This window comes from Glandiceps talaboti, chromosome 4 (genome assembly GCF_964340395.1).
Source record: "Glandiceps talaboti chromosome 4, keGlaTala1.1, whole genome shotgun sequence".
In the NCBI taxonomy this organism is placed as follows: domain Eukaryota; kingdom Metazoa; phylum Hemichordata; class Enteropneusta; family Spengelidae; genus Glandiceps; species Glandiceps talaboti.
Window position 1 is genome coordinate 24,635,064 of NC_135552.1, and position 24,077 is coordinate 24,659,140.

A 24,077-nucleotide genomic window follows, 5' to 3' on the forward strand; every position below is an offset into this window, starting at 1 on the left:
TTCAAATTGTGTTCCATTCATCTCTAACGACACCCTCCGTTTACATGCATAAGGAGATGCCACATCTCTAAATTTTAAATGCCTGATTGCACCAAGACAAAGTTCTGCCCCCCTGGCAATTTGGTCAGGCTATGGCCCTGCATACATACATACACAGACACATACACATACATACATACATACATACATTATGCAAAAGAATCAACATAATTTGCAAATTGATAAAAATGCTTTTTTTATTCAAGGATACCAAAATACCGAAACCAACACATTTACTTCTAAGTTGTAGACTGAATGTTCAATAATGAATAAAAGTCATATAATCAAACTTGTAAATATTAAATGGAAACATAGTATTAACATTTTGACATTTGCAAAATAAAACTAACTGTAATAGCGGTTTTTTTTGTCTTCTCAAACAACCAAAAGTTATGATACATTAATGTGTATGTTGACATTGAGTCGAGGTACAAGATTAAGTCGGATGTCCACGTTCATTGCAATATGCAGTAGCTGCAGCTACATTTCTTTATACTCGTCATTCATGGTTTCAACCGTTGAAATTAAGCCTGAAAAGAAGACAAAGGTGAAAAAACGTGACACAAAGGAATAGACGCATTTTAAAAAAATCAAAAATATATTTCACACTAGTCTTAGGAACGACACCGGTATGTTCACGTGGATTTTTGTTTTGTTTTCTTTTGTTTGAGTAATTGAAAGTGACAATCCATTAAGTTTATCATCCACAACACTTTCATTATCTCAGGCAGCCAACATCGTCAGAGATATTATTCAAAACAATGTATTGACCCAATAATCTACGTCTGGGTTTGTTACAGTGTAACCCTTTATCTGTACCAAATACAATATTGCCATTGATACATGTTACAATATATTTTAAATAACGTTTCTTCTAAAAGGCATGGTCAAAGGAAAGCTGTTGACGAAGAGTTCAATTATTAGACGAAACAATGATTTTGGTTATACGATAGGTTATCTTACCATTGGAGTATCTTGTATTCAAATTGTGTTCCATTCATCTCTAACGACACCCTCCGTTTATAGAACAAAGTCTTGCCAATAGAGATAGGTACATTGGTACAGCTGTGTTTGTTGGACTGCCACGCTTAAAACTTTCAAGTAATCTCTTCATAGGAGGTGGGCCTGTGAACCTAACCTGTATAAATATATGAAGAGAGTTAAGAGATACACGTCCTTCATAGTTTACGGTAAACACTGCCGCCATGTGCAATGACCACGGTTTTTTTTGCATAGTCAAACGTGCAAAAGATATTATATTCTACATGTAGTTGTCTTTATTAATCATCTTGCGTTCTCCAAGACAAGTTGTCTCCCTCATTGAACAATTTAAATCCGTCCTGAACGGCGACTAGTTAAACCATCTGTAAATACATTGATTGGCTCATCTGAAGGTTTTGTTGTTGTTTCGTCCTCAATCGAAATCATTTTATACAGCGTTACCACAACACAACATTTATGATGAGGGCGCTTTATAAACAAGAACACTATTTTGTACAAGATTGAGGTAACGAGATATCTTACACATATGAAACAGAAGGTAATGTGTGTTGATCGTGAAGCGTAAACGTATTAATCCCTGAGTTCGGTTGGTATTGAAACAATGGCACTTTTATGATCATCCTGTCAGTGAATGCTCGTACACCATGTAAAACACGCAAATAAGCACATTTGAACTCATGATTGTACTATTAGGCCTATGACAATGCTTATTTTTATGTCAGTTCAGTACTTCTTGTAAATCATTATATATTTGAGAGATATTAAATTATTTTGTAGCATCATGAGAAGGTAATACCTTGTTGCGTATCAACCTCTACCTTACGTCAATCTCTCATGTCATTGTTAATATAGGGGTATTTTGTCTAACGCGGAGCTATCAAACTATCAAAACTGTCCTAATAAAAGTTGAATGCTTATTATACTCGCCAACATTGCAAATGTAGACATGCGTGTTTATCGGTAAAGTTTATCAAATATAAAAACACAAATACAATTAATTTCTTGGTAATATTTGTACAATGAATTTGGTGTAAGTATTATTCCTAAGGAAACCACCTCTTTCTTTCTGTTCATTCATCTCATTCTTATGTGTATTGACTTTAAAATCATCATGTCATTTTAATTGATGACGTCATGTTAATAACAAATCTCAAGCCAAGACGGTTAAACGTATTATTGCGATTAACACAGATTCTTGCTGATTTAACACTTAAAGAATCAAACCTTAATCTACATAAATAAAGGTCGATAGCCAAACTGTGATTATTCGGTAGTCCTATGGTATTTAACATGGCATAGCTTCTGTAGTGCTTTTTACCAATCATTAAAACATTCGAAAGTCTAGGACATTTAATCCACAACAAGAACCATATTATAAAACAAACACTAATATTTAGTATTTGAAAACTGAATCAAAAGGTTTCTCTGTCACAACCAAGTAGATGCACAAATATAGATTAATATCTAAACTTGTGAGTGATAAATAAAATGACAAACACACACACACATACATACATACACACACACATACATACATACATACATACGTCGAAAAAAATTTCGTTGCCCCAGATTGACATTTGTAAATGCAAGTAAGAGAATGAGTGAGAGTACAAATTTCAAAAAACTACAGTGGTCAGAGGAAGTGATTCTTTTCGCAACGAATTAGATTTTCAAGAACATGTTTACTTTGTGTTTAATACATGTCAATGGCTAAGAGGGCATAAGACGGATAACACTGCTTATTCCTCAAGAATCTAAACTCAAAAGATAGGACGACGTCATAGTTAATTAAAACATATTTTATTCAATACCCAGTCAATGCTCTTTGACACGTAGCTTTGTGGATTACGATGAATCGAACAGAGTTGAACAATTTGCGTTACAAAATCGTCAATCGCTATACATGTGAATTCTTTATCCCACAGATGTTCATTCACATAACAACATTGTCACAAACTGTGATAGAATTTGGTAGGTCAGTTGGATTTAGGTCAAACATTCAATATATCGTAAACATCAGCCGGATTGGCCTCGCTGTTGATTTAATCAATTGATGACGTATATGTACGTCACTTATTTTCCATCTCTTTGATATTAACTTATGGCTCGACGTTCTTAAGTATTGATAGATAATACTTCCGGTTTTGTACTTATACAGCTGCCTGATATCGTACAGTTTGATGGAACTAAGGCTTCGTTCTCAATACTTGTTTTGCTTGATATAGAACACGCACGTATGACGAAAGTCAGTTTTGTTCCCACTCCACTACATGTAATGAAACAAAACGTCATATTACACAAAAGTTCTTAAGCTAGAAATTTGACAACGGTCCTCAATAAGTTGTTGTACAGATACGATTTGTTACATTAAATCGATCAAGGACACTGTCAAATTCTATTATAAATCCCTAAATCGCAAGATAGTAAGAACGTTTCTGAAACTGCTCAAACAAAATGTCGGAAATTTCACTTAAATACATTTGTAAGAATAGTTACCATTTTAAGACAATAAACTAAAATACATAGCAAAAATAAAACATTACTTGCATTGCAGAGAGATACGGAATAAGTCAGGGTGGTACTTTGATTTTCCTCTATCCCTGATTCTGTGCGGAAGTTACTTATTCACAAAATTCAAGTTATAACAACTTCAACTTTTTTTAAAACTAAAGCTGTCGGGAAAAATGACCACATCCCATTTAAAATGACATTTCATAAATCTTATTTCTCAAAATAATTAAGTTTTGTATATGGGATTATATTATATATGTCACAAGAATGGGCTCAACAGGAATTGTTCTTTGAGCATCTTCCATGTGCGACAAATGAAAAATTTATATTCTGACATTGGTTAGTCCTCATCTTTGAGAATGAATATTTGAAAGGACTTCTTATGAATTTGGAAATATGATCCTAAATAGATGACGAAAATCGAATGATCTCCTTGGCATTGTCTACTGTTCCACTTGATGGCACACAAGTCTTCTGTTTTACTAATGATATTTCATGCAGGATTTGTTGATTATTTACAGATCATCTGAAAGGTAAAGGAAAGGTAAAATTAGATTATATATATATATATATATATATATATATATATATATATATATATATATATATATATATATATATATATATATATATATATATATATAGTTTTGGTAGTACTGGAACTCTTTCTTGGGTGTAACTCGGAGTTTCACGCATATTGCGATCATCAGACACTCAGAGTGTCTGATGATCGCAATATGCGTGAAACTCCGAGTTACACCCAAGAAAGAGTTCCAGTACTACCAAAACTATTACGCTCTGCCACTGCGGTATAGAGCACTGTCTTATAGCAGATTGATACTCACCGAGTTATATATATATATATATATATATATATATATATATATATATATATATATATATATATATATATATATATATATATATATATATATATATATATATATATATATATATAGTTTATGACTTACCTCTTACACTGAATTAGTATATATATATATATATATATATATATATATATATATATATATATATATATATATATATATATATAACTCGGTGAGTATCAATCTGCTAAGACAGTGCTCTATACTGCAGTGGCAGAGCGCAATAGAGCGCAATAGTTTTTAATGTTGATATATATATATTATATATATTTTTTTTTTGGGGGGGGGGATCTAGGGTTTTCAGGAGATTAGGTACTTCAAGTTCCGTTGTCGTCTGGCATGCTGCAGAGGTTGACTAGGAAATGCCTAAAATCAATACCTGTCTAGTCTTAGGAATAGTCTCAGTCAATTTCCTACCTACATTGATAAAGTGTTCATTACATCCCTTTACTTTTTCACCCTGGTATAACGTATGTTACGCTGTGGCTATTGCCATTGACATTCAACTCTAAATTTCAATTTCTAAATTTTATAGAAACACTGTGTTGTTTACCAATTGAATGATTCATGACATTCTACGTTTTTCTGGGGTTGTTTTTGTTAAAGGTTAACAAACCTACAAAATACTTCTTTTTTGCGCTCCTAGGTACACTCGTGAGCAGATTACGGTAAGATTTATATTTCGCTACAGCACTAGCTATATATTAATTATTATTATTATTATTATTATTATTATTATTACTATTATTGATAAATATAATACGTTTATAAAGTTTTGTTTCCGGTACACTACACTACACTACACTACACTACACTACACTACACTAAATACTAGTACGTCATAGGTGTAAAGTTCGAATTAAGACTATTCAATAAATCGTTCATTTATCCTCACTTACCTATATTATACTGCAACTGCCTGCTGCTCCACTAGACAGCTTTCCTATGGCATACGTTTCCGTGTTTGGCACAGAATTTTGCTAGGGTGAGGAGGTAAAGAACAGTCTCTGTCCTTACTGGATTGTCACGTTTGAATTGTTCAAATGCTCTTTTCATGGGAGGCACCCCCTGAAATTTCACCAGTTTCTGCGCCTGAAACAGTGGAGAAGGTAGAAATCATCCATGTAAGAGTTCAATGTTGTATTTCCCAAAATTGTACTAGAGACTAAGAGAGGCAGAATTCTGGAACAATGACAATTAATAACTAGCTGACTCGGGTCTAGTACTCATATCAACTTCATCGATGTAAGCGTACTATCATGAATAAATGACAAATTAACAAAAAAACATACGATAAGAACGAGGATTGCGTCATAATTTGTCGTGTGATTACATGGTAAAAAATACTTCTATGTGACGTAAAATGAAATATACACAATATAATATAATATAATATAATATAATATGATATAATATAATATAATATAATATAAGTTAATATAACATAACATAGCATAACATAATATAACACGATATAATTGAAAAAAATGTCAATGTATTATAACAAATACTTTAGCATAACATAAACCTTACATAATACGTTGTAACAAAAGACAAATGTAACACAAATTGCAAGCATTATATTTAACATGAAGTGATAATAGTAAGACACTAGTTGCCCTCTTTCTTTGTGAAATAGCAACGAGAAATTTATATTCATAAAATATGTTGCGTGACTTTATACAATAGCATTGTTTGAGTAAATGTCAGCAGTAGTCAATTCATTGTTCCATTTTGAGGTGATAAAAAATGAGAGTGCACTTACATGTAAGAGAAAACGATACGGTAAGCAAGTAGAAGTAGAATAGAAGTGAGGTGGTGTCAACGATACAATATCGGATTAATAGTTTGTATGATATACTTGAGAGGTTTTCTCTTAAAACGACCATTGCATGTCGCTATAAACACTCTCCGTGCACCGTGAACCGAGTCCCAGCCCTTATCAAGCTTGTGTAATGATAGCTCCTGGGTCTGTACTGGGAGACTGGATCTCGGCAACACTGCGGTGTTAAATCTTATCAACAATATTGTTATCGAACGAACAGATTGGAAATTTCGTCAGAGAATTTCATCAAGTCCATCTAGGGTGACCAACGTATTGTGCAATATTTACTCATATACGGGGAATTTATATCAAATTACAACAGATATGAAAGGTGGATTCTCAAAACTACGCGTACGAGGAGGAAGTAAATGATGCGTACAGAGAATATATTGGCGACATAAGAAACTATTGTAACATTATAATATCTTAAACATATATGGCCAGAACGTCATCGTATATCTAAAAACTAGGAAGTCACAATGGAATATATGGCCACGTATATCTAAACACTAAGAAGTCAGAATGGAATATATGGCCAGAACGTCATCGCATATAAAAACACTAGGAAGTCAGAATGGAGTATATGACCAAAATAAAATCAAATTCAGGCTTTGCCCAAGACTTTGATATTAAATATTACAACAATATGTATTGATGAAAATTATGGAAATGACTTTGGTGAATTCTGACAAATAGAATAGACTGAATACTTTAACCAAAGTAAGCGAATTCATTTACATAAAACAAGACATACACGAGTGGGCAGGACGTTAGATGGTTATAGCTAGCATTAGTTTACATTACACGAGTGGGCAGGACGTTAGATGGTTATAGCTAGCATTAGTTTACATTACACGAGTGGGCAGGACGTTAGATGGTTATAGCTGGCGTCAGTTCACATAAAACAGAGGATAAATAGCATGAATATATGACAGCATTTAGACAATTTTCACTTCATTAGGCCAATATCGCATATTAAAACACTGGATTTGCGTCGAAGGATTGGCACCGTAACAATAGTAAAGGTGAGGGAGAACATAAAATCAAGCGGAGAGATATTCTAAATTGCGCAAGAAAACATTGAACTCATAACGTAAACCAGCTAACAAAATAAACCCTACCGGTGGGTCTTGTCGCGTTTCACTCACGGTGCCATCGTTGGATGGCATTTGCCAACCACCAAACTGCAGAGCATAATAAGAAAATTAAATAATGTAAATAAAACTACTAGTATGTAAAAGTATAAAGGAATATACATCGTTATGTGCACAAGTAGTGCAAACAATTCCAGTGTAGAAATATGGTGGCATCATATCTCTGAGTTTCTTTATAAGCAGCCAATCAAATGCGTAGGTGTTTGCATTGGCATTTTCAACTGTTATTCGGTGTGGATTATAACTATGATATTTGCTTGATATGCCCGCGCCCATGACAATCTTTCCAACTTGGGCATTTTGAAAGTCCGAAAATTAGCTTACGTTTTATCTGACGTGATTACAAAGTCTAAGATGGTGGAGACGTGATTTCTAATTTTACACATCACACTGGACAACAGACCAATTGCTCGTTTTATGTACATGTACACCATAAGTCAATGAATGTTGTCAATCATCCAGGTATGACGTTACTAATGAAGTAATTACAATCTATCCTACTGGACTTCCTGTTGTTTTGAGTGGGAGCAGGATTCATGTCCTATTCTGGACGTTTCTTGAGACCGACTATATGTGTACACTCTTACATTAATGTTAGCGTTTGTTAGCAGACACTGAATATGAATTGTATAATATATGTGTGCGATAAATGTATTTTGTAACACATAGGAAAAGGTGCCAGACATAAAAAGAAAGACATAGATAGAGATAGAAAGATGAAGAGTGATTATGATATCTGTGCATCGTAGAATAAAACGTAAAATTATTAAAATCCCACTGGAGCAATATCACAGGCCGAAGCTCCAAGATGTCAGTACCAAACATGCATCGTTTGCTATACTTCAGGTACCCCTTGACAGTCAAAGTTGTTTTTATGGGATTGAAGACATAATACTATCTCATTCAAAATTCGTGGTAAACGCCAAATGAAGTTAAAAGGACATGGGCCAACTTGAGATACTAAATTTTAAATACTTACATAAACCAATTTTGTACCATATTCATATTGAATTTTGCCTTGTATAGAATATACAATATCAATACAGCATTGACAGATTTACGTATGTGCATATATTCAGCTATCCTGATGTCAATGGCACTTTCTGGATGCACCAAAATGTGAGAAAGAGTACACTGCTATTTCTTGAATGTTCAGACGCCATTTTGTTTACATGGCATTGTGGGTAATCACAATATTTTATACATGAGAATAAATACATTTTTACAACGACCGATAGATTAAAACATGGAAGTATATACATCGATGGTGTAAATGTGAGTATTTAGATGTTGACTAAAAGAGAACTTGTTGATATGACTAGCACACAATTCTGGTATTTCATTAAAAGTTTTCAACAATCTCATTTAAATATTTTGATATTATCAGCAGCATGTTGAGACTGTCATAATGGTTAAGTATACACGTTCATAGAATATAGTCTATCGCTCTGACAACATACTGCTGTTGTTGCTGCTGCTGCTGCTGCTGCTGCTGCTGAAAAAAAGAAAGATTGCGTGACGGCGCTCGTCATCAAACTCACAAGAATTCACTGACAGTTAAACTCAGTCCGTAACACAAATAATTGGACACCTTCTTCGTTAAATAGCTTTTTTTCAATGAATTACTGATTCAAGCTTGCGAGATTTATACTGTATCATTTAGCCTCAATAAAAGCAATGGAAAACCATGCGTAGTTCTCGTTTGGAGAACATGGGAGGGGAGATCTATTATCTCAAAATAAATGTTTATGAGCTGCGTAAAACACCCAAGACACAAGATCATGTTTGAATCCCAAAGATATATACAGAAGAACAGCCTCCCCAGCCATGACGTCAAATTGACGCTGAGTACAAAACATGGTCGCTATAGAGCCCAGCCTCGGATTACTAGTATAATTTACACACTTGCAAATCTCTTGTGACATGTCATTAACTAAGCGATAATCTGTAAAACATATCCCAGTCGGCCCTGAAAGAAAAGTAGAATTATCAACATCATTTCTCGAATTCACCAGGGGCAATTTCATTCATTTCAATCCAATTTCAGTCTATTTTTCACTCTCAAAGGACCACTTGTTAGTGCTTGTTTTAAAGTACAATGGGTTGACACCACGGAGAGAGACGCGACTCGAATAATACATTTACACTCCCCGTATCTGACAAACAACTATATGTAGACAGCTCGCAAACAAGAGGTGTGAGATAATTCTCCATCTCCTATAATGACAATTAAGGACTGCCATCTGCCGATTGCGTGGGTAGACATTCTCTGTTCTCATTTTCTTGTCTTATTATTTCATCGGTAAGAATGACGTCAACAGCTAATTATCATATGAATTTTTCTAAAACTTGAAAGCTTTCGATGGAAGTTTTATGTGTTCTGTCATTAAGTATAGATGATTGAAAAAGATGACGGACGCACCAACCTGTCTGTAAAAACAGTTTCTCTGATTTGTATACTTGTGAGGTGGGCTTGTGCGAAGCAAAAATGTGGTGACTAGAGAGAAAGAGCGAGAGAGGAGACAGAGAGCGCAAGTGGATGGAGTAATTAAAAAATATAGAGTAAAGATGGTTATTAACTGTTTTTACCCTAGATCGGCGTGGAAGAGGATCCCTTTTGTAAAATTCGAACTCGTCCAGGTTCTCGGCATCGTCTTCGCCATTTTCAAAATTGGCATGTGCTATTGGTAGAAGAAGATTCAGGAATAGGGTAACAACAACAAATAGGATGAATAGCGTCGACTTCATCTTCTCTATTTTTTGGATTTTCTGGAAAGAAATACGTAGATAGAAATATTATGGTGATTAATTAGTGTTTTTAAATAAATTGGAAAAAATGAACCATTGCTGAAAATTACTGGCAAGAGTGTGGGAAAATGGTAGTTGTAAGGATATGATATCAACTTTTATTTTTTATAGATAAACTTTTATTGATTTTGAGAAAACATGCCTAGAACAATCAATGAAATGTTTGTAATTGTAAGATTCTGCACCGTATTATACAAATGTGTATATCGGGTAATAATGCAAAGTAATACACGTGTTATGAATAAAATCACAAGAATATGTATCATGTTTTACAAATACTGTGGCTGAAAATTACTATCATGGTTATTTGACGTGGTGCGACTGTTTTCTTGACAAGAAAATTACTCGCGTTCCACGAATACTGTGACTGGAAACTACTAACTTGGTTATCGTGATGATTTCGATCGTCATGATGGATTTCCAATGTATTACATGTCCGGCAAGACTTTACACTCGTCACAAGGACCATTAAAATCTTAATCCGTCGATTTCATCGCCTATACTCGATTTTAATTACGTTGTGTAAAATCTAAAATAGAACAACGTTCTAAAGCGTGACACCCACTTTCCCGCCAAAATCTGCTAATATTTTATTCAATTTAACTTACAGCTTACAGAGTCACTCATGGCATTATATAAGCGGCAGTAGTTTTAATGGAAAAATCTCAGTTAGGGGATGAGAGTCCAAATTAGCATGCACAGTTGCAGCTGTGGTGAAGAATGGTGCATTTACGCTATATCCGTAATACAACCACCTGTAGGCTATCGACCTTAGGATTAATCCTTCTCTAAATAATGTACCAAAATGAAATAACTGGAAAACGGTCGACTACTTTTTCCACACACACACACACACATACATACATACATACATACATACATACATACATACATACATACATACATACATACATACATACATACATACAAACAAACAAACAAACAAACAAACAAACAAACAAACGAACAAACAAACAAACAAACAAACACACACACAAACAAATAGATAGATAGATAGATAGATAGATAGATCGAAGCGTTGTCGTGAAGTCAACTTTCAAGAATTGTCCCCAAACCCCTTGCACTAAGGTTCCCGTAATAGCTAATCAAAACCAGGTTTAAGATAGTGGAATATCGGTTTAAGAACAGTTAAATTCCAATTCATTTACAACTTTACCTAGAAATTGGTTAATTAAGTATTAAAATCATCTGACAGCATACGGTTTGTTTGATCATTGATGGACTTACCCATGAACGGTGAACAGAACATGTCGTGGAATTTAGCAATTTACTTCAAAACACTAACCCACAATTATACTAATTGACAATATCTCCTAGAAATATATTTAATTTTAGACCAATTAAGGAAAAAAATGTATTACATCAAACATGATCGAGTTACGTATTCTCAAAGATTTAGACTGGTTAAATTAAAACAATTTTTTTTGAGGATTGATAAAATTCTGATGATATGAAGTAGCCTAAGGTTAGAAAGAGCAGATGTTATCCCTTATCGGTTTATTTGGTTCCATTAGATATTGCAGCAAACGTACATACAGTAACAATACACCCAAGTCACTCTATCTCACCCAGTTCCGAGATCACTCGAGGACGTCAGTAATAGCTCAATCACATCAAATTCTATGATAAATGAAAATGTTAGATCATCATCATTTAGCAATCATTCCTGAATGTAGGTACAACTTCCATATTATTTAAGAAGAATGTATTTAATATCGCCAGTTCTGCTCATCACACCCACGGTTATCCTGAAATCGATGTTGCTTCCTTTGTCTTTCACACTAATGGAGGTTAGCCATATCATTGATTATTTCCATATGAGTTATAGATAGCTTTATACTTCTTTCAATGTATTGTGAAATATTGCATCGATTATGACATCACGGGCTGTGAAATGTCAACGTTCAGTGAAGATGCGTAAGCGGAAATAAATCCACCTGATAAAAACGTCAACAAACTAAATACTGTACTGGTCTTCTGATAAACGTTGAAGAATAACTGTCATTAATAACATTCAATTCCGTCGCCAATATACTGCATGGAAAGAAACAATGCCAAAATGTCATCCCGAAATACTATATGGTTAACTATACCAAGATTATTGTAAACTCCCACTATCAAAGGTCATATGTATTAACTTAATGCCTAATAAGAAAGTTGTTTGGTTCCGGTTTCACCACCCACCTAGTTTTTCGCGCCGACACTAAACTTTTTTTACGTATTAGAGAGAAAAAATTATAAAATCGCGAAAATGTGCGGAAACTGACATCGACTTAAAAAGACAATATAAAACTGTTCTTCCAATCTGTTATGGCTGTACATCTAATGAGAAGAAACCAATAACACAGAAACCATATGGAAAACACGGAAAATATAACTACCTGAACTAGACACTCACATATAAAAAAATAAAAAAATAAAATAACAAATCTACCTACCCTACCTATTCTAAAATTGAATGTAATCGGAACCACAAACATTTTCTTTTTTACGCCTAAGTCGCAAATCACTTCTTTTTTTAAATAGCCAAAACATTGCGATTTTCTTTAAATTTGAAAATGAAATCGTTGCCAAATGTAGTTATAACATTTTAAAATTCATATATATCATTATGAAATTAATATGGCCATGTGTATAATTAATGAATTACAGAAATTTATATAAAAGATGTCCGACAAAATGTTTCAACCTGTATAAGAAACTGTATGCAAAACAAGGCGATATTTTATTACTTCTATGGAAATAGCAAAGAGGGGGTATTATAACCTTAAGCGTTTTAATATTACAAACAATATAATATCCATAATTTGGAATCAAGGAGACATCGTCATTTTGCAAGAATGGATTGTCCATTTTAAATTGTTTTTACTAAATTATCATACTGGAACCCAGCTAACAAATTGTTTTAATATGCTATTGTTTGCATGAAGACATGTCATTTCATCGACTACAGTGTATCCATTTAAATTTGTCACTGTTCCCTATACAGGATAAGGATCTTCGTTTCATATGTATAAACAAGCCATATTCATCTAACCCATCAGAGAAGATCTAATTGTACCGAATTTCCTCCCCTAGCAACACTTAAAGTAAGAATTGGCGTGGCCGTTCCTTGTGGTCTAGTTACTATTCATAACAAGAATCCATTGTAATAACACGGTAATCATTAAAAATTATGTAATTCAATAGTGAAAAATACTTTGTTACCATGACTACTAAATATCCCCTGTCTACCAAGAGGAAATGGTCGCAATGCAAAGAGAATTGTGCCCAATAAGGTTAGCACGTACATTACCAATACAATATTGCGTTTTATTATTTCATTTGCAATTTTGATGAAATGGGTAATCATCTTTTCATAAATGAAGTATGAATCAAATAACGTTTTCTAGATTACCAAATACATCCATAGCTTTGTTACAAAGTTTGGTGTCAATGTAGATCTCAGATTACACATGACGAATGTCTGTGTTAACCAGCAAGTGCGATTTGGGGCACTTCCTTATAACCGTTCTGTGTTTGTTGCCAAAATTTACGCCTGTGAGAATGTAGTCTTACATAACACTGAGTCAACAGTTGCAAACACTAGTGCACTACTTTTGGGCATTTATTGTAATTAAGAATAGCTGGAGTATTACACATAGAATGATATTCATTTTGTTTTCCTTTGATGATCTCTGTATCCAAAAGCATAGTTCCAAGCACAAGGTTATTTCCAAGGAGGAAATCATTTCAGGCAGGGAGTCTCAATGTTGTATCAAGTTATCAGTGTTTCTTATCAGTTAAATTGCAAACAGTCCTAGAGATGCAGACACTTAATTTATACCTCACCAATTGAATAGGCAACGCTTTTCTTTCTTTCGAAGTTAACAGGTGAAGGCTTTGTTAACATTATCTTTTTCACCGTTATTGAAAGAATGCATGTAAAGACATGTGGAAGCTTATAATGAATAAAATTTCACTTGATAGTGTAAACTCTTAAGTGTCATATGACGAAACATTCATTATGGAAGGGTCTCCATTATATCTATGCGTTTTTCAAAGTTTGAAATTGGGGGTAATTAGCGTGAATATACCTTTCATACTATCAAAAGATGAATTATCAAAGCTACAAAGAACAATGAAATACATCTTCAGAAATGGTGTCTAGCTATAGCGTCAGCTCATCTGTTACTATAATAGTTTCTGTTCATAAATTTGACTTGGGTAACAACGCCACCTGTTGTTGTAACCTAACTTTTGAATGACGTCACTAATACCTAATGAAACCAATCAACACTAATTTTCCCTATTTTACCTTTTTATTACCCGTTACAGCAATTTGTCCAGTAATTACTTGTATTTCTAAGGAAGTCGTTCTCAAGCATCTGTTCAACATAGCGATCTATAGTATTTTGAGTTATCAAACTAAATAAATTGTTGTTTGAGTAGAAAATTGGTTTCATTGATTATCAAACAGATACAGGAGTATCAGTTATCATGTGAGTAACTTGAGAAGCAAGGCAAATAAATTGATAGACAACGAAGTAGGAAGAGGAGCCATTTGATGACGTACAAGGTAGTGAACCATGACCTGGTGACGTCACTTATAGATTTACTTTTAGTTATATTGTCGAAGTCTTCTTGGAAGTATAACATGTAATCTGCACAAAATTGGTTGATTATTTTAATTCTAATTTGAAAAATATAAAACATTTCTATTAGGCGCCATCAGTTAAATTCTTTGTTTGCCCCAGTGTCATTTGGGCAGGTTTTATTGGTAAATATAGAAAAACACAAACACTTTCTTCTGTTCCTTGTAAATAAAAAGACTGTACAAATCTCTTCAGATGACCGCAATAAATAGTTGTTTTCCCCGATCAAACTTTGGATTTTGCATTTGTCGAAGCTATAGACCACACTCGAGACATGCCGAGACTTTACATTGGTAATTTCCGGCTGCAACTACGCACATTTCGAATGCCGATAGTCTTGTAAACATTGAAAATGAGCTGTACTTGAAAAGTCTGTTTTTATTTTTTATTTTAGGGCCTGTTTTACAACTTGTCAATTCCAATATTTATACGTTTTCATTTATTTGAGATTATTGTTTTATTTTTCGTCAATTATATATAATCCTCAAAAAAATCTGGTTTGACAAAAAATAAATCAATAATCTCAAATAAATGAAAACTAGTTAACATGGAATAAAAGTGTGGATTCCATCGAAAAACAACACCTAAACGGTTAAAATTAGTTTTCAACTACGAAAAATATAAAATACTATACCTAAAATAAAATAATACTTTTGGTCTGAACGGCTTGCCATATAAGCTGTGGACTCGACAGAAAAATTAATTTTACGTGACATGCTAGCATTGCTTTTTTTCTGTGTTTGATTTCGCTCTGTCTTTCTGGTAGGTTTCTGGCGGCAAACAAACTACTTAATTGGTGGACCTTTATCCAATTTCACACGTCTTTGAATACCATGTAATACTTGAGCAGTCATGCTTTCCTAGTAGTCTTTGCGAACATCACACCGATGTATAATGATCCGTGACGTTAGGTTGAATTGCATCGTTAATCCTCTGAGTCCATGTAGACGTGCACCTAACTATTTTAGGATAGAATTGGCCCCCATCTAAAAAGTGAGGGGGTGCGAGCTGTTATGTGCCATCTCACTTGGTGTTGGAAATGTACCAGGTTTCACCGTGCCCACCTGACACGGCAACTCTCTATTTGCCAACTCCCCCGGAGAAAATGGTTGGATTCTACACTACCCACAAGTAATGTAAGCCAAAATATATGTCCATGTTTGGAGGAATGGTTACACCATCGACAACATTTATCTTACATTTTATTGACTTCGCTCACTGCCAATATGGGTCATGAGCAAACTATTCTGACTTCTGAGACTGAGACTTCAGACTTTCCCGCTTACCTATTTCTAGCATATTTTCCTCCAAGCAGACCTCAAATACAATTTCAAATTGTTGTCTCTTATATGAACCCACTCTCATTTATAATTGGATGACCATCCGTTAAAACATTGATCATGCAAGAACAACTTTTTTCAAGAAAACCTTTCTTGGCTGTATCTGTATATACTTCGAAATATGAAAGCTGTATCGATGTCGACCTATTCTAGTTTGACTAGATGTGCAGATAGATCTGAAGTTTATCATTGTTATGGTCATTATTTTCAAAGGACGAGAAAAGGATAAACGGCGAACAATATGATAGGGTCCTGTTAGCATAGATTACAATTCATTGAACAAATAATTGAAAACTTTATTGAGCGCTTGACTGATAACAACTGATAACGTCGATTTTCCCGAAACAGTGTATTCGGACGTACTAGCAAATTACAAGTCACAATGCGTATTATCGTCGCCAGAAATTCTACAAAAAATAATCTACTTTACATTTTGGCATAAAGGTTTGGCCGCCTACTGTTCATATTCATATTTGAAATGCAGGCAATATTAAGATTCTTTATGTTTGAGATTTGAGGACTTTATCAGCGAACGATAAATGCAGAAAACCAGGGTTTCAATAAATTCCCATCCTTCTTCAGAAAATTAGTTTCTGAGATTGAAATCTTTCGAGGAACATGTAAACCACTCAGCGCCCACCTGATATAGAGCGTCACTCTTGATTTGACCATAAGAAACACTTGGGCTGATACGACTGCCTTGGGCTTTATCGATTACAAGTATGGTCACAACCCCAATTCCGTAATTCCAGCATGTCAATTTTACCAGCTACCACTCAATGAAAACCACCACAGAGCTAACTAAATAATTAAAAGCTATCAAGTTAACGCTAAAGCAAAAATAGCAACAATGTGCAGGCTTAGTCATTTATCGTGGTTAGTTCTAATATGGGGATAATCATTGGGTTGAATCTAACATTCTGTTTTGGCAACAAAATATCGTGTTTGATGAGGTGTTGATATGATGCTACAATGTAAAATAGACTGAATTGAAAGATTGCTTTTTTGTATCACCTATCTTGGAATCGTACTCTTATTGCTGACCAAAGACTTAGTGTCCATGCTACAGACTACAAAACATGGCATGTCGCCATGTATATTATTTGTGTATTTTATCTTATTATTTTTAATTTAAAGTGTTTCTTTTGACTTATATGCTTAAGCCTGATAGAAAATCTCATTTAAGCTATAGGAATGTACAGCTGTCAAAAAATCTATAGACACTAAAGTCTTCAAATATGTTAATCTAACTGTGTACATTTAAGGAGCTAAAGAGAATCGGTCGAAATACTGTGCCTGATATGATATTGATCTTGATTCAATATTTACCTCAAAGTGTATCATCTGCTAGTGAGTAGATTTTTCATCGATGACAACTCATCCTTTGTAGTTAACATTTTGTACATTTGATGGTGGTGATGGTGGGGGAGTTAAGCCTCCTCCTAAAGTGACTACCTAAGGGATGGTGTTGGTGTTGGGGGGGTTAAGCCTCCTCCTAAAGTGACTACCTAAGGGGTGGTGGTTGTGGTGGTGATGGGGGGGGGGGGTACATACTCCGTGATGTATCGTTCTTGGTAATTCTGTAACGTTGAGGTGATATTGACCAATAAGAAATGACGACACTAATCCCATACATTACTTTTATACTGATTGACTAGCAAGACGTTGTACAGCTATACTATACATTTATTGTGCAAAATTAATACTCTTAGAAATGAAGGCAAGTTGTGTCTCTCGGCTAGATTTAACTTTCAGATTGCTTTATCTATATAAGTAATTTGCGTTTCTATAACATACAGTGTGTGGAATAACTCGTTTAGCGAAGTGTCGTAATTTATCAGCAAACGATACTGAAATTTGCTCATGAAGATACAGATTAAACCCTGTCCAAAGATTAACATGTTGTTTAGCAACGAAAAGAATATTCATGGCTTAGAATATGAGCGGATTTCTACACCTACTGGAATAAATGACGTCATTCAAAACTGTGATGGTGTTTAACCTTTCGACTGCCATTCATTGGGCCATGTATAAATTGATGGACGCGTCCTTTCCAAACTTCAAAGTTCTTAATGAATGTAATTTTTCATCCATGCAAGAGTGGAGTTTTATAGTTTCATGACTGTCAAATGTGTAATGAGCTGCATTATCCAACCACGATAAAAACATTGTGACGTTCGGAACTCCTACAGAATTCGTCAGTGATACGTGTTTAGTGTTAGAAATTATGTCCCCTTTAGGCAATGGTTAACGTTCCCATAACGTGCTCATATGATGAGGTGTGATAAGTGCCTAAAATTCATTGAATTCTGTTTCTATGACTTCTACTACCAAGACAATACCCCCATTCCCCCGATTCATCGCAAGCACACCGTCCTTGGATAAAATATTTGACTAGTATTCTTCTAACCAATTGTGCGAAATAAATGGTTCCATAGTTTATCATTAATTGAAGGAATGATGTCCATATTAAAATTTTAAACAATCGAAAATAAGAACGTCCTCATAAACTTTCAACTATCGGATGTCATGTTATGTGTCTACATAAAAGGGAGAATTTAGGTTATAGGTGTAGCTTATTTGACCTTTAACTTTTCAATTCTGAAAAGTTAATAAACTTTTCCCCCGACAACTAGCAAATAAAAACTGGTCTAAATGTCATTCTGAATATCAATGTCATTGCCCATTTCTTAAACTGGTTTACTCCATAATATTGCGAGCACAAGTTAGAAAGGCATACCCTTTTCAGTGCGCAAAGTGAAGATGTGAGTTGACGACTCAAAGTGAAGATGTGAGTTGACGACTCAAAGTGAAGATGTGAGTTGACGACTCAAAGTGAAGATGTGAGTTGACGACTCAAAGTGAAGATGGGAGTTGACGACTCAAAGAGAAGATGGGAGTTGACGACTCAAAGTGAAGATGTGAGTTGACGACTCAAAGAGAAGATGGGAGTTGACGACTCAAAGTGAAGATGGGAGTTGACGACTCAAAGAGAAGATGGGAGTTGACGACTCAAAGTGAAGATGTGAGTTGACGACTCAAAGAGAAGATGGGAGTTGACGACTCAAAGTGAAGATGTGAGTTGACGACTCAAAGAGAAGATGTGAGTTGACGACTCAAAGAGAAGATGTGAGTTGACGACTCAAAGAGAAGATGTGAGTTGACGACTCAAAGAGAAGATGGGAGTTGACGACTCAAAATGCATCAACCTGTACTCATTATTATCGGAATCCGTAACACTAGTCATCTCAGGCGTCATTGTTCAGTACTCATAAGATGTGATCGTGAGCACTGAAACACTCTCAACTGTGCCATAAGCTACAATTAACTTAGTTCGTACAGACTAGAAATAACCAATTATTAAACTTCGCTTCCACCCACAAATTGCGTAAAACAATGTATATATTTTGTCTATAATTGTATGTTTTCCAATAGATTGATTTTTCTACAATCTATCAGAAGCGAAATCTTCCCTGAATATTCCCACGTTCACAAGATGGTAGTCTTCAAAGTGTTAGCAGATACTTGTCAATTAAACTTAGCTGTTCACCGAAAAGAGCGTATTCTCTAAAGACAAGCAAATGTTGTAAGTAGTTTAAAGACGTCAAAATGACTGCGTTTCGTTGTCTCCTGTAGTAACGAGGTAATTTATGAGTATACGTTTATAGGAGCTTAACGAAATGATGGACACGCTGATCACCTATAAATCTCTATTTATGGCTAAATAGAGTCAACAAGACACGTACATAGTCTACATACTATATTTTTTGTAAGATATAAAATATCGCAATCGGTTGATTGATATGTCTATCCACTCTGATTGAAGTTTAACTCCGTCCCTGTAACCCTAATGTTTTCCCAGTTACTTCAGTCATCTTAAAATTAAAGTTAGGGAAAAAAATCAGAAGCAAATATGCAATATCATTCATAGAACCGATATTCCGTAAGAAGACATGATATGAATATTACTTCTCTCTCTCTCTCTCTCTCTCTCTCTCTCTCTCTCTCTCTCTCTCTCTCTCTCTCTCTCTCTCTCTCTCTCTCTCTCTCTCTCTCTCTCTCTCTCTCTCTCTCTCTCTCTCTCTCTCTCTCTCTCTCTCTCTCTCTCTCTCTCTCTCTCTCTCTCTCTCTCTCTCTCTCTCTCTCTCTCTCTCTCTCTCTCTCTCTCTCTCTTAAAGCTGATTTAGTCAAAATAGTCCAGGGTCTGTTAATACGAAAGTGCCAATTGTTTGAATGTCAATACGTTCCCGACGTGTCAATTCCATGTATGTTACCCAGACATAGCTTCAAGGTATGTGTAGAGACTCCAAAGGTATAAATGCACTTAACACTTAAAATCTTGAACAAGTTACGAGAAAAACCCTTTTAAGTCTGTGCAACTAACACATACCTTACTAACCCTTAATGTATGCACGGCATTTCTTTGCACTTCGAGTAAAGTCATTACAGTATATACTCCTACTGGACTAACAAAATCAAAACATATTGACGTAGTGCGTCCAAGCAAAGATGCAAATTAATTATCGACCAATTTCAATGGTTATCCAAAACGCTAATGTAATGTAATGTAATGTAATGTAGTGTAGTGTAGTGTAGTGTAGTGCAGTGTAGTGTAGTGTAGTGTAGTGTAGTGTAGTGTTATATTAAAGTGAAATAAACATTCTATGTGAAAAATTACTAGACATGTGCGAACGTAATACTGAATTTGCAATGATGTGTATGATGCCATAACAAAAGCTCGATAGTCATATATCTATTATCAGAAAAAAACACTGTACATATACTATACAAGTTTGCAGCTTTCTAAAAACGCAGGACATCCTGTACTACTTTTAATACACCTTGTTAAACCTTGGTAATATGAAGACAGAATCGATTACCTGTATGCAAGTGATACTGTAACTGTACTAATATACAAGATCTAAGGGTACATATGTATATCTCGTAATCGATAGTATCCAATACTCAAATGTAATGTACACTTTATAGGTTAGATATCCTCGCAAATTGATTTCTCAAAATATAATAACAGAGACAGACAGACAGACAGACAGACAGACAGACAGACAGACAGACAGACAGAGGGCATTTGCAAAATAAGGAAAAGAGAGAGGAGACAGTATGGAAAACCAGAGAGACAACGGGGTCTCTGTCTGTCTGTCCGTCTGTCCGTCTGTCTGTCTGTCTGTCTGTCTGTCTGTCTGTCTGTCTGTCTGTCTGTCTGTCTGTCTGCCTGTCTGCCTGTCTGTCTGTCTGTCTGTCTGTCTGTGACTGTGTGAAAAAAGGAGAAAAGGAGGAGAATATATAGCGATAACCATGCCATGATCAACTTGTTAAAACAGTACCTTACAAATCCAAAATCCTAGAGGGCTATTGTCTTCATTAATATCTATGGAACGACTCTATAACCCCTTTCAACTTGATAACGATTCGGCAAGGGTTTCTTATTAACATTAATTTCTTAAGATGTGAAAAGTACATTATTTCGATGTCATCACAAATGAATATGCGACGCGTTCTACAATAGATCGATTTACATATCTATCGGTTCGATTCTGTTAATGTTGTTAATTTTGTTTTCCCATTTAAATTCCATAGCTATGGCATCGCCATTTTTAGACAATTTATCTCTCGTGTTTAGAATTTGGGAGCAATGATTTCCAAAAGTGATACCATATTGGCTTATAGTGAATGGAAGTTTTAACATGTAGATATTCGCGAAAATGTGAATAAAAGGGCGGCAGTGAAATTAATTTATGACAGAGTCATCGTTTTGTTCGTGAGATAACAATCACCTACCGATACATACAACAACCAACTATGTGAAAAGTACAAGTTTTTAAAATTCGATGACTGAAATAAACAGCAATGGGGTCTGGAGACTCGGATGTTTGCCTTATTTAAAAGACACTAAGGTCAAGTAGTTAGATCGTGAGAGAAAAACTATTTATTTATAAGTGAAACTAAGTGATAATAAATTTGGAACTTTGGTCTCGAGAAAACTGTTCTTACTACATAAATGTAACAAACAAAATATGCTAATAATACAAGTGTAGAGTATTTGTCGATGAAAGTAAATAGTGCCGAGATATCAAGCGTCGTCTGTCGAAAAAAGACTCATTATCGGATGGGAAAATCAGTTCAAAAAGTTCGATGGGAGAAAAACTTATAAAATATGAGTATTTGTATTTAACCGTGTAACTTTTTCCAAAAGATTATTTCCCTATATTGAAGGGAATATCTAGATATTGGCGAAAAATGAATAAAAGGGCGGTATAAGTGAACCTAATGGCTTTGTTTGTGAGATAACAATACAACTGAGTGTAGTCGATGGAAATGAATATTAAGAGAAGTCTGTTGCAATTATCCAGTATTGGGCCTGCCTTATTCAAAAGAATGAAAAAAAATCAACTTAAAATGTTCGACCGTGAAAGAAACACTTGCTTTTTTCAGTGTACGTGTGTATTTATCCATGTTGAATCGAAATCCATAAAATGAAGATATAATCACCGTGTTTTAAAAACCCGTAAAAGTAGGGATATATATCACTAGAATTATCTGTTCATTGCGAAGTACCACTTTTTCAGACGCATTTTGATGAAAATTTTATGGCAGTGCACAAAAGCACTAACGTGATCGCCAGGGAATGAAGTGCCGATGTACAAAAATACAAAATGTACACGTAAGGTTGATTTGTGTTTGAATTGTGGGAATGGAACTTGAACTTGAAGTCACTTAGTTATCAAGCTATCTAATGCAGCAATGTGTATCGTTTACAATACAGATAACGCTTTGGTGTGATAATGTTCTAAGCAAACAAGGAAGATGACTAGAAAATGAAACGCCTGTGGGTTGACATTTGCCCTTAGAGGAAATACTCATGTCAAACAAGATATCGTGTTTTTTTCCCGGCAAGGATGTGTCACGGCGCGTTCATTTCCAAATCACCCCTTGAGTCGAGTACTTTCAAAACTCAGCGAAGTGTGGTTCAACGGGGAGTAAAAAGCAAGGTTGAGAAATACTTAGCTGAGACTTACCTCCTAATGAAATTTCTTGGATCGCAGAGCTCGGAGTATAGAAAGAAATTCTATCAGCTTATATCTAATAGTTTGAAGACAGTAAAAACTTCCACGCGAGTAATTGCAAGCAGTGTCGGCCGGGCAGTGTATAGACGATGCGACTAGCGATAAGTTTGAGGGCCGCAGCTCTTATATAGCACACCTAGGAGCCTTCCTTGCTAGGCATGCAAAATAGTACCACAAAGCTTGATAGGTGTAAGGGGGGTACGTGGAAAACAAAACTGACGTCAATGGAATGTGTTGAACACCATGAGTGCGTATGCTATTGAACGGCACCTTTGCCCCCTCCCGAGTGGGCGGGTGCAATTACCAGTAACGTTCATTGTTATGCGGAGTGTGAAATTCCCCATTGTCTTTCAATTAGCCAACTCTCAGGGAAAAAATCGACAATGTATTTTGCTACATAACTATCGGATACTATCGAATTGGGTAATTGAAATTAAATTGAGATGCGCACGCAATCAAGTCGAAAACAGCTATTAAGCAACCGCATATCGTTAATAAATCGTACCACTGTGTGTTGTATTGAAAGGGACAATGTTATATCATCACTTACTATAATCGCATACTCTAGCGGCATGTTTCCTTAAGATATGAAAGTCCCCTAATTTCCGTTTATATATCCTTGAAGCTGCGAGAGACATTAAAATAAAAGGTAATCATCGTCATAGGCCCTGAAGACTAAACGGTGAATCGCGTGTACGACCTCGCAAAGATAGTCGCATATCGCCCTTGTTACAAGGGGATCTGATTATTTTTTGGGGGGTAAAGCCT

General features: G+C 35.0%; 1 protein-coding gene across 2 annotated transcripts; it reads right to left on the minus strand.

The window, feature by feature from the left end:
- Positions 1-302: 302 nt before the first annotated feature.
- LOC144434453 (uncharacterized) lies at positions 303-23,399 on the minus strand. Of its 2 annotated transcripts, none has more exons than XM_078122902.1 (4): positions 23,262-23,399; positions 10,011-10,190; positions 1,003-1,177; positions 303-569 (listed from the first exon to the last, which is right to left on the minus strand). In XM_078122902.1, exons 2-3 carry the CDS (start codon positions 10,167-10,169, stop codon positions 1,043-1,045), a joined length of 294 nt encoding a protein of 97 aa, XP_077979028.1. In that variant the 5' UTR covers positions 10,170-10,190; positions 23,262-23,399; the 3' UTR covers positions 303-569; positions 1,003-1,042. The 2 variants fall into 2 exon arrangements, with proteins under 2 accessions (XP_077979028.1, XP_077979027.1); XM_078122901.1 differs by lacking the exons at positions 303-569; positions 1,003-1,177 and adding exons at positions 2,859-4,081; positions 5,342-5,534.
- Between the last annotated feature and the right edge of the window lie 678 nt (positions 23,400-24,077).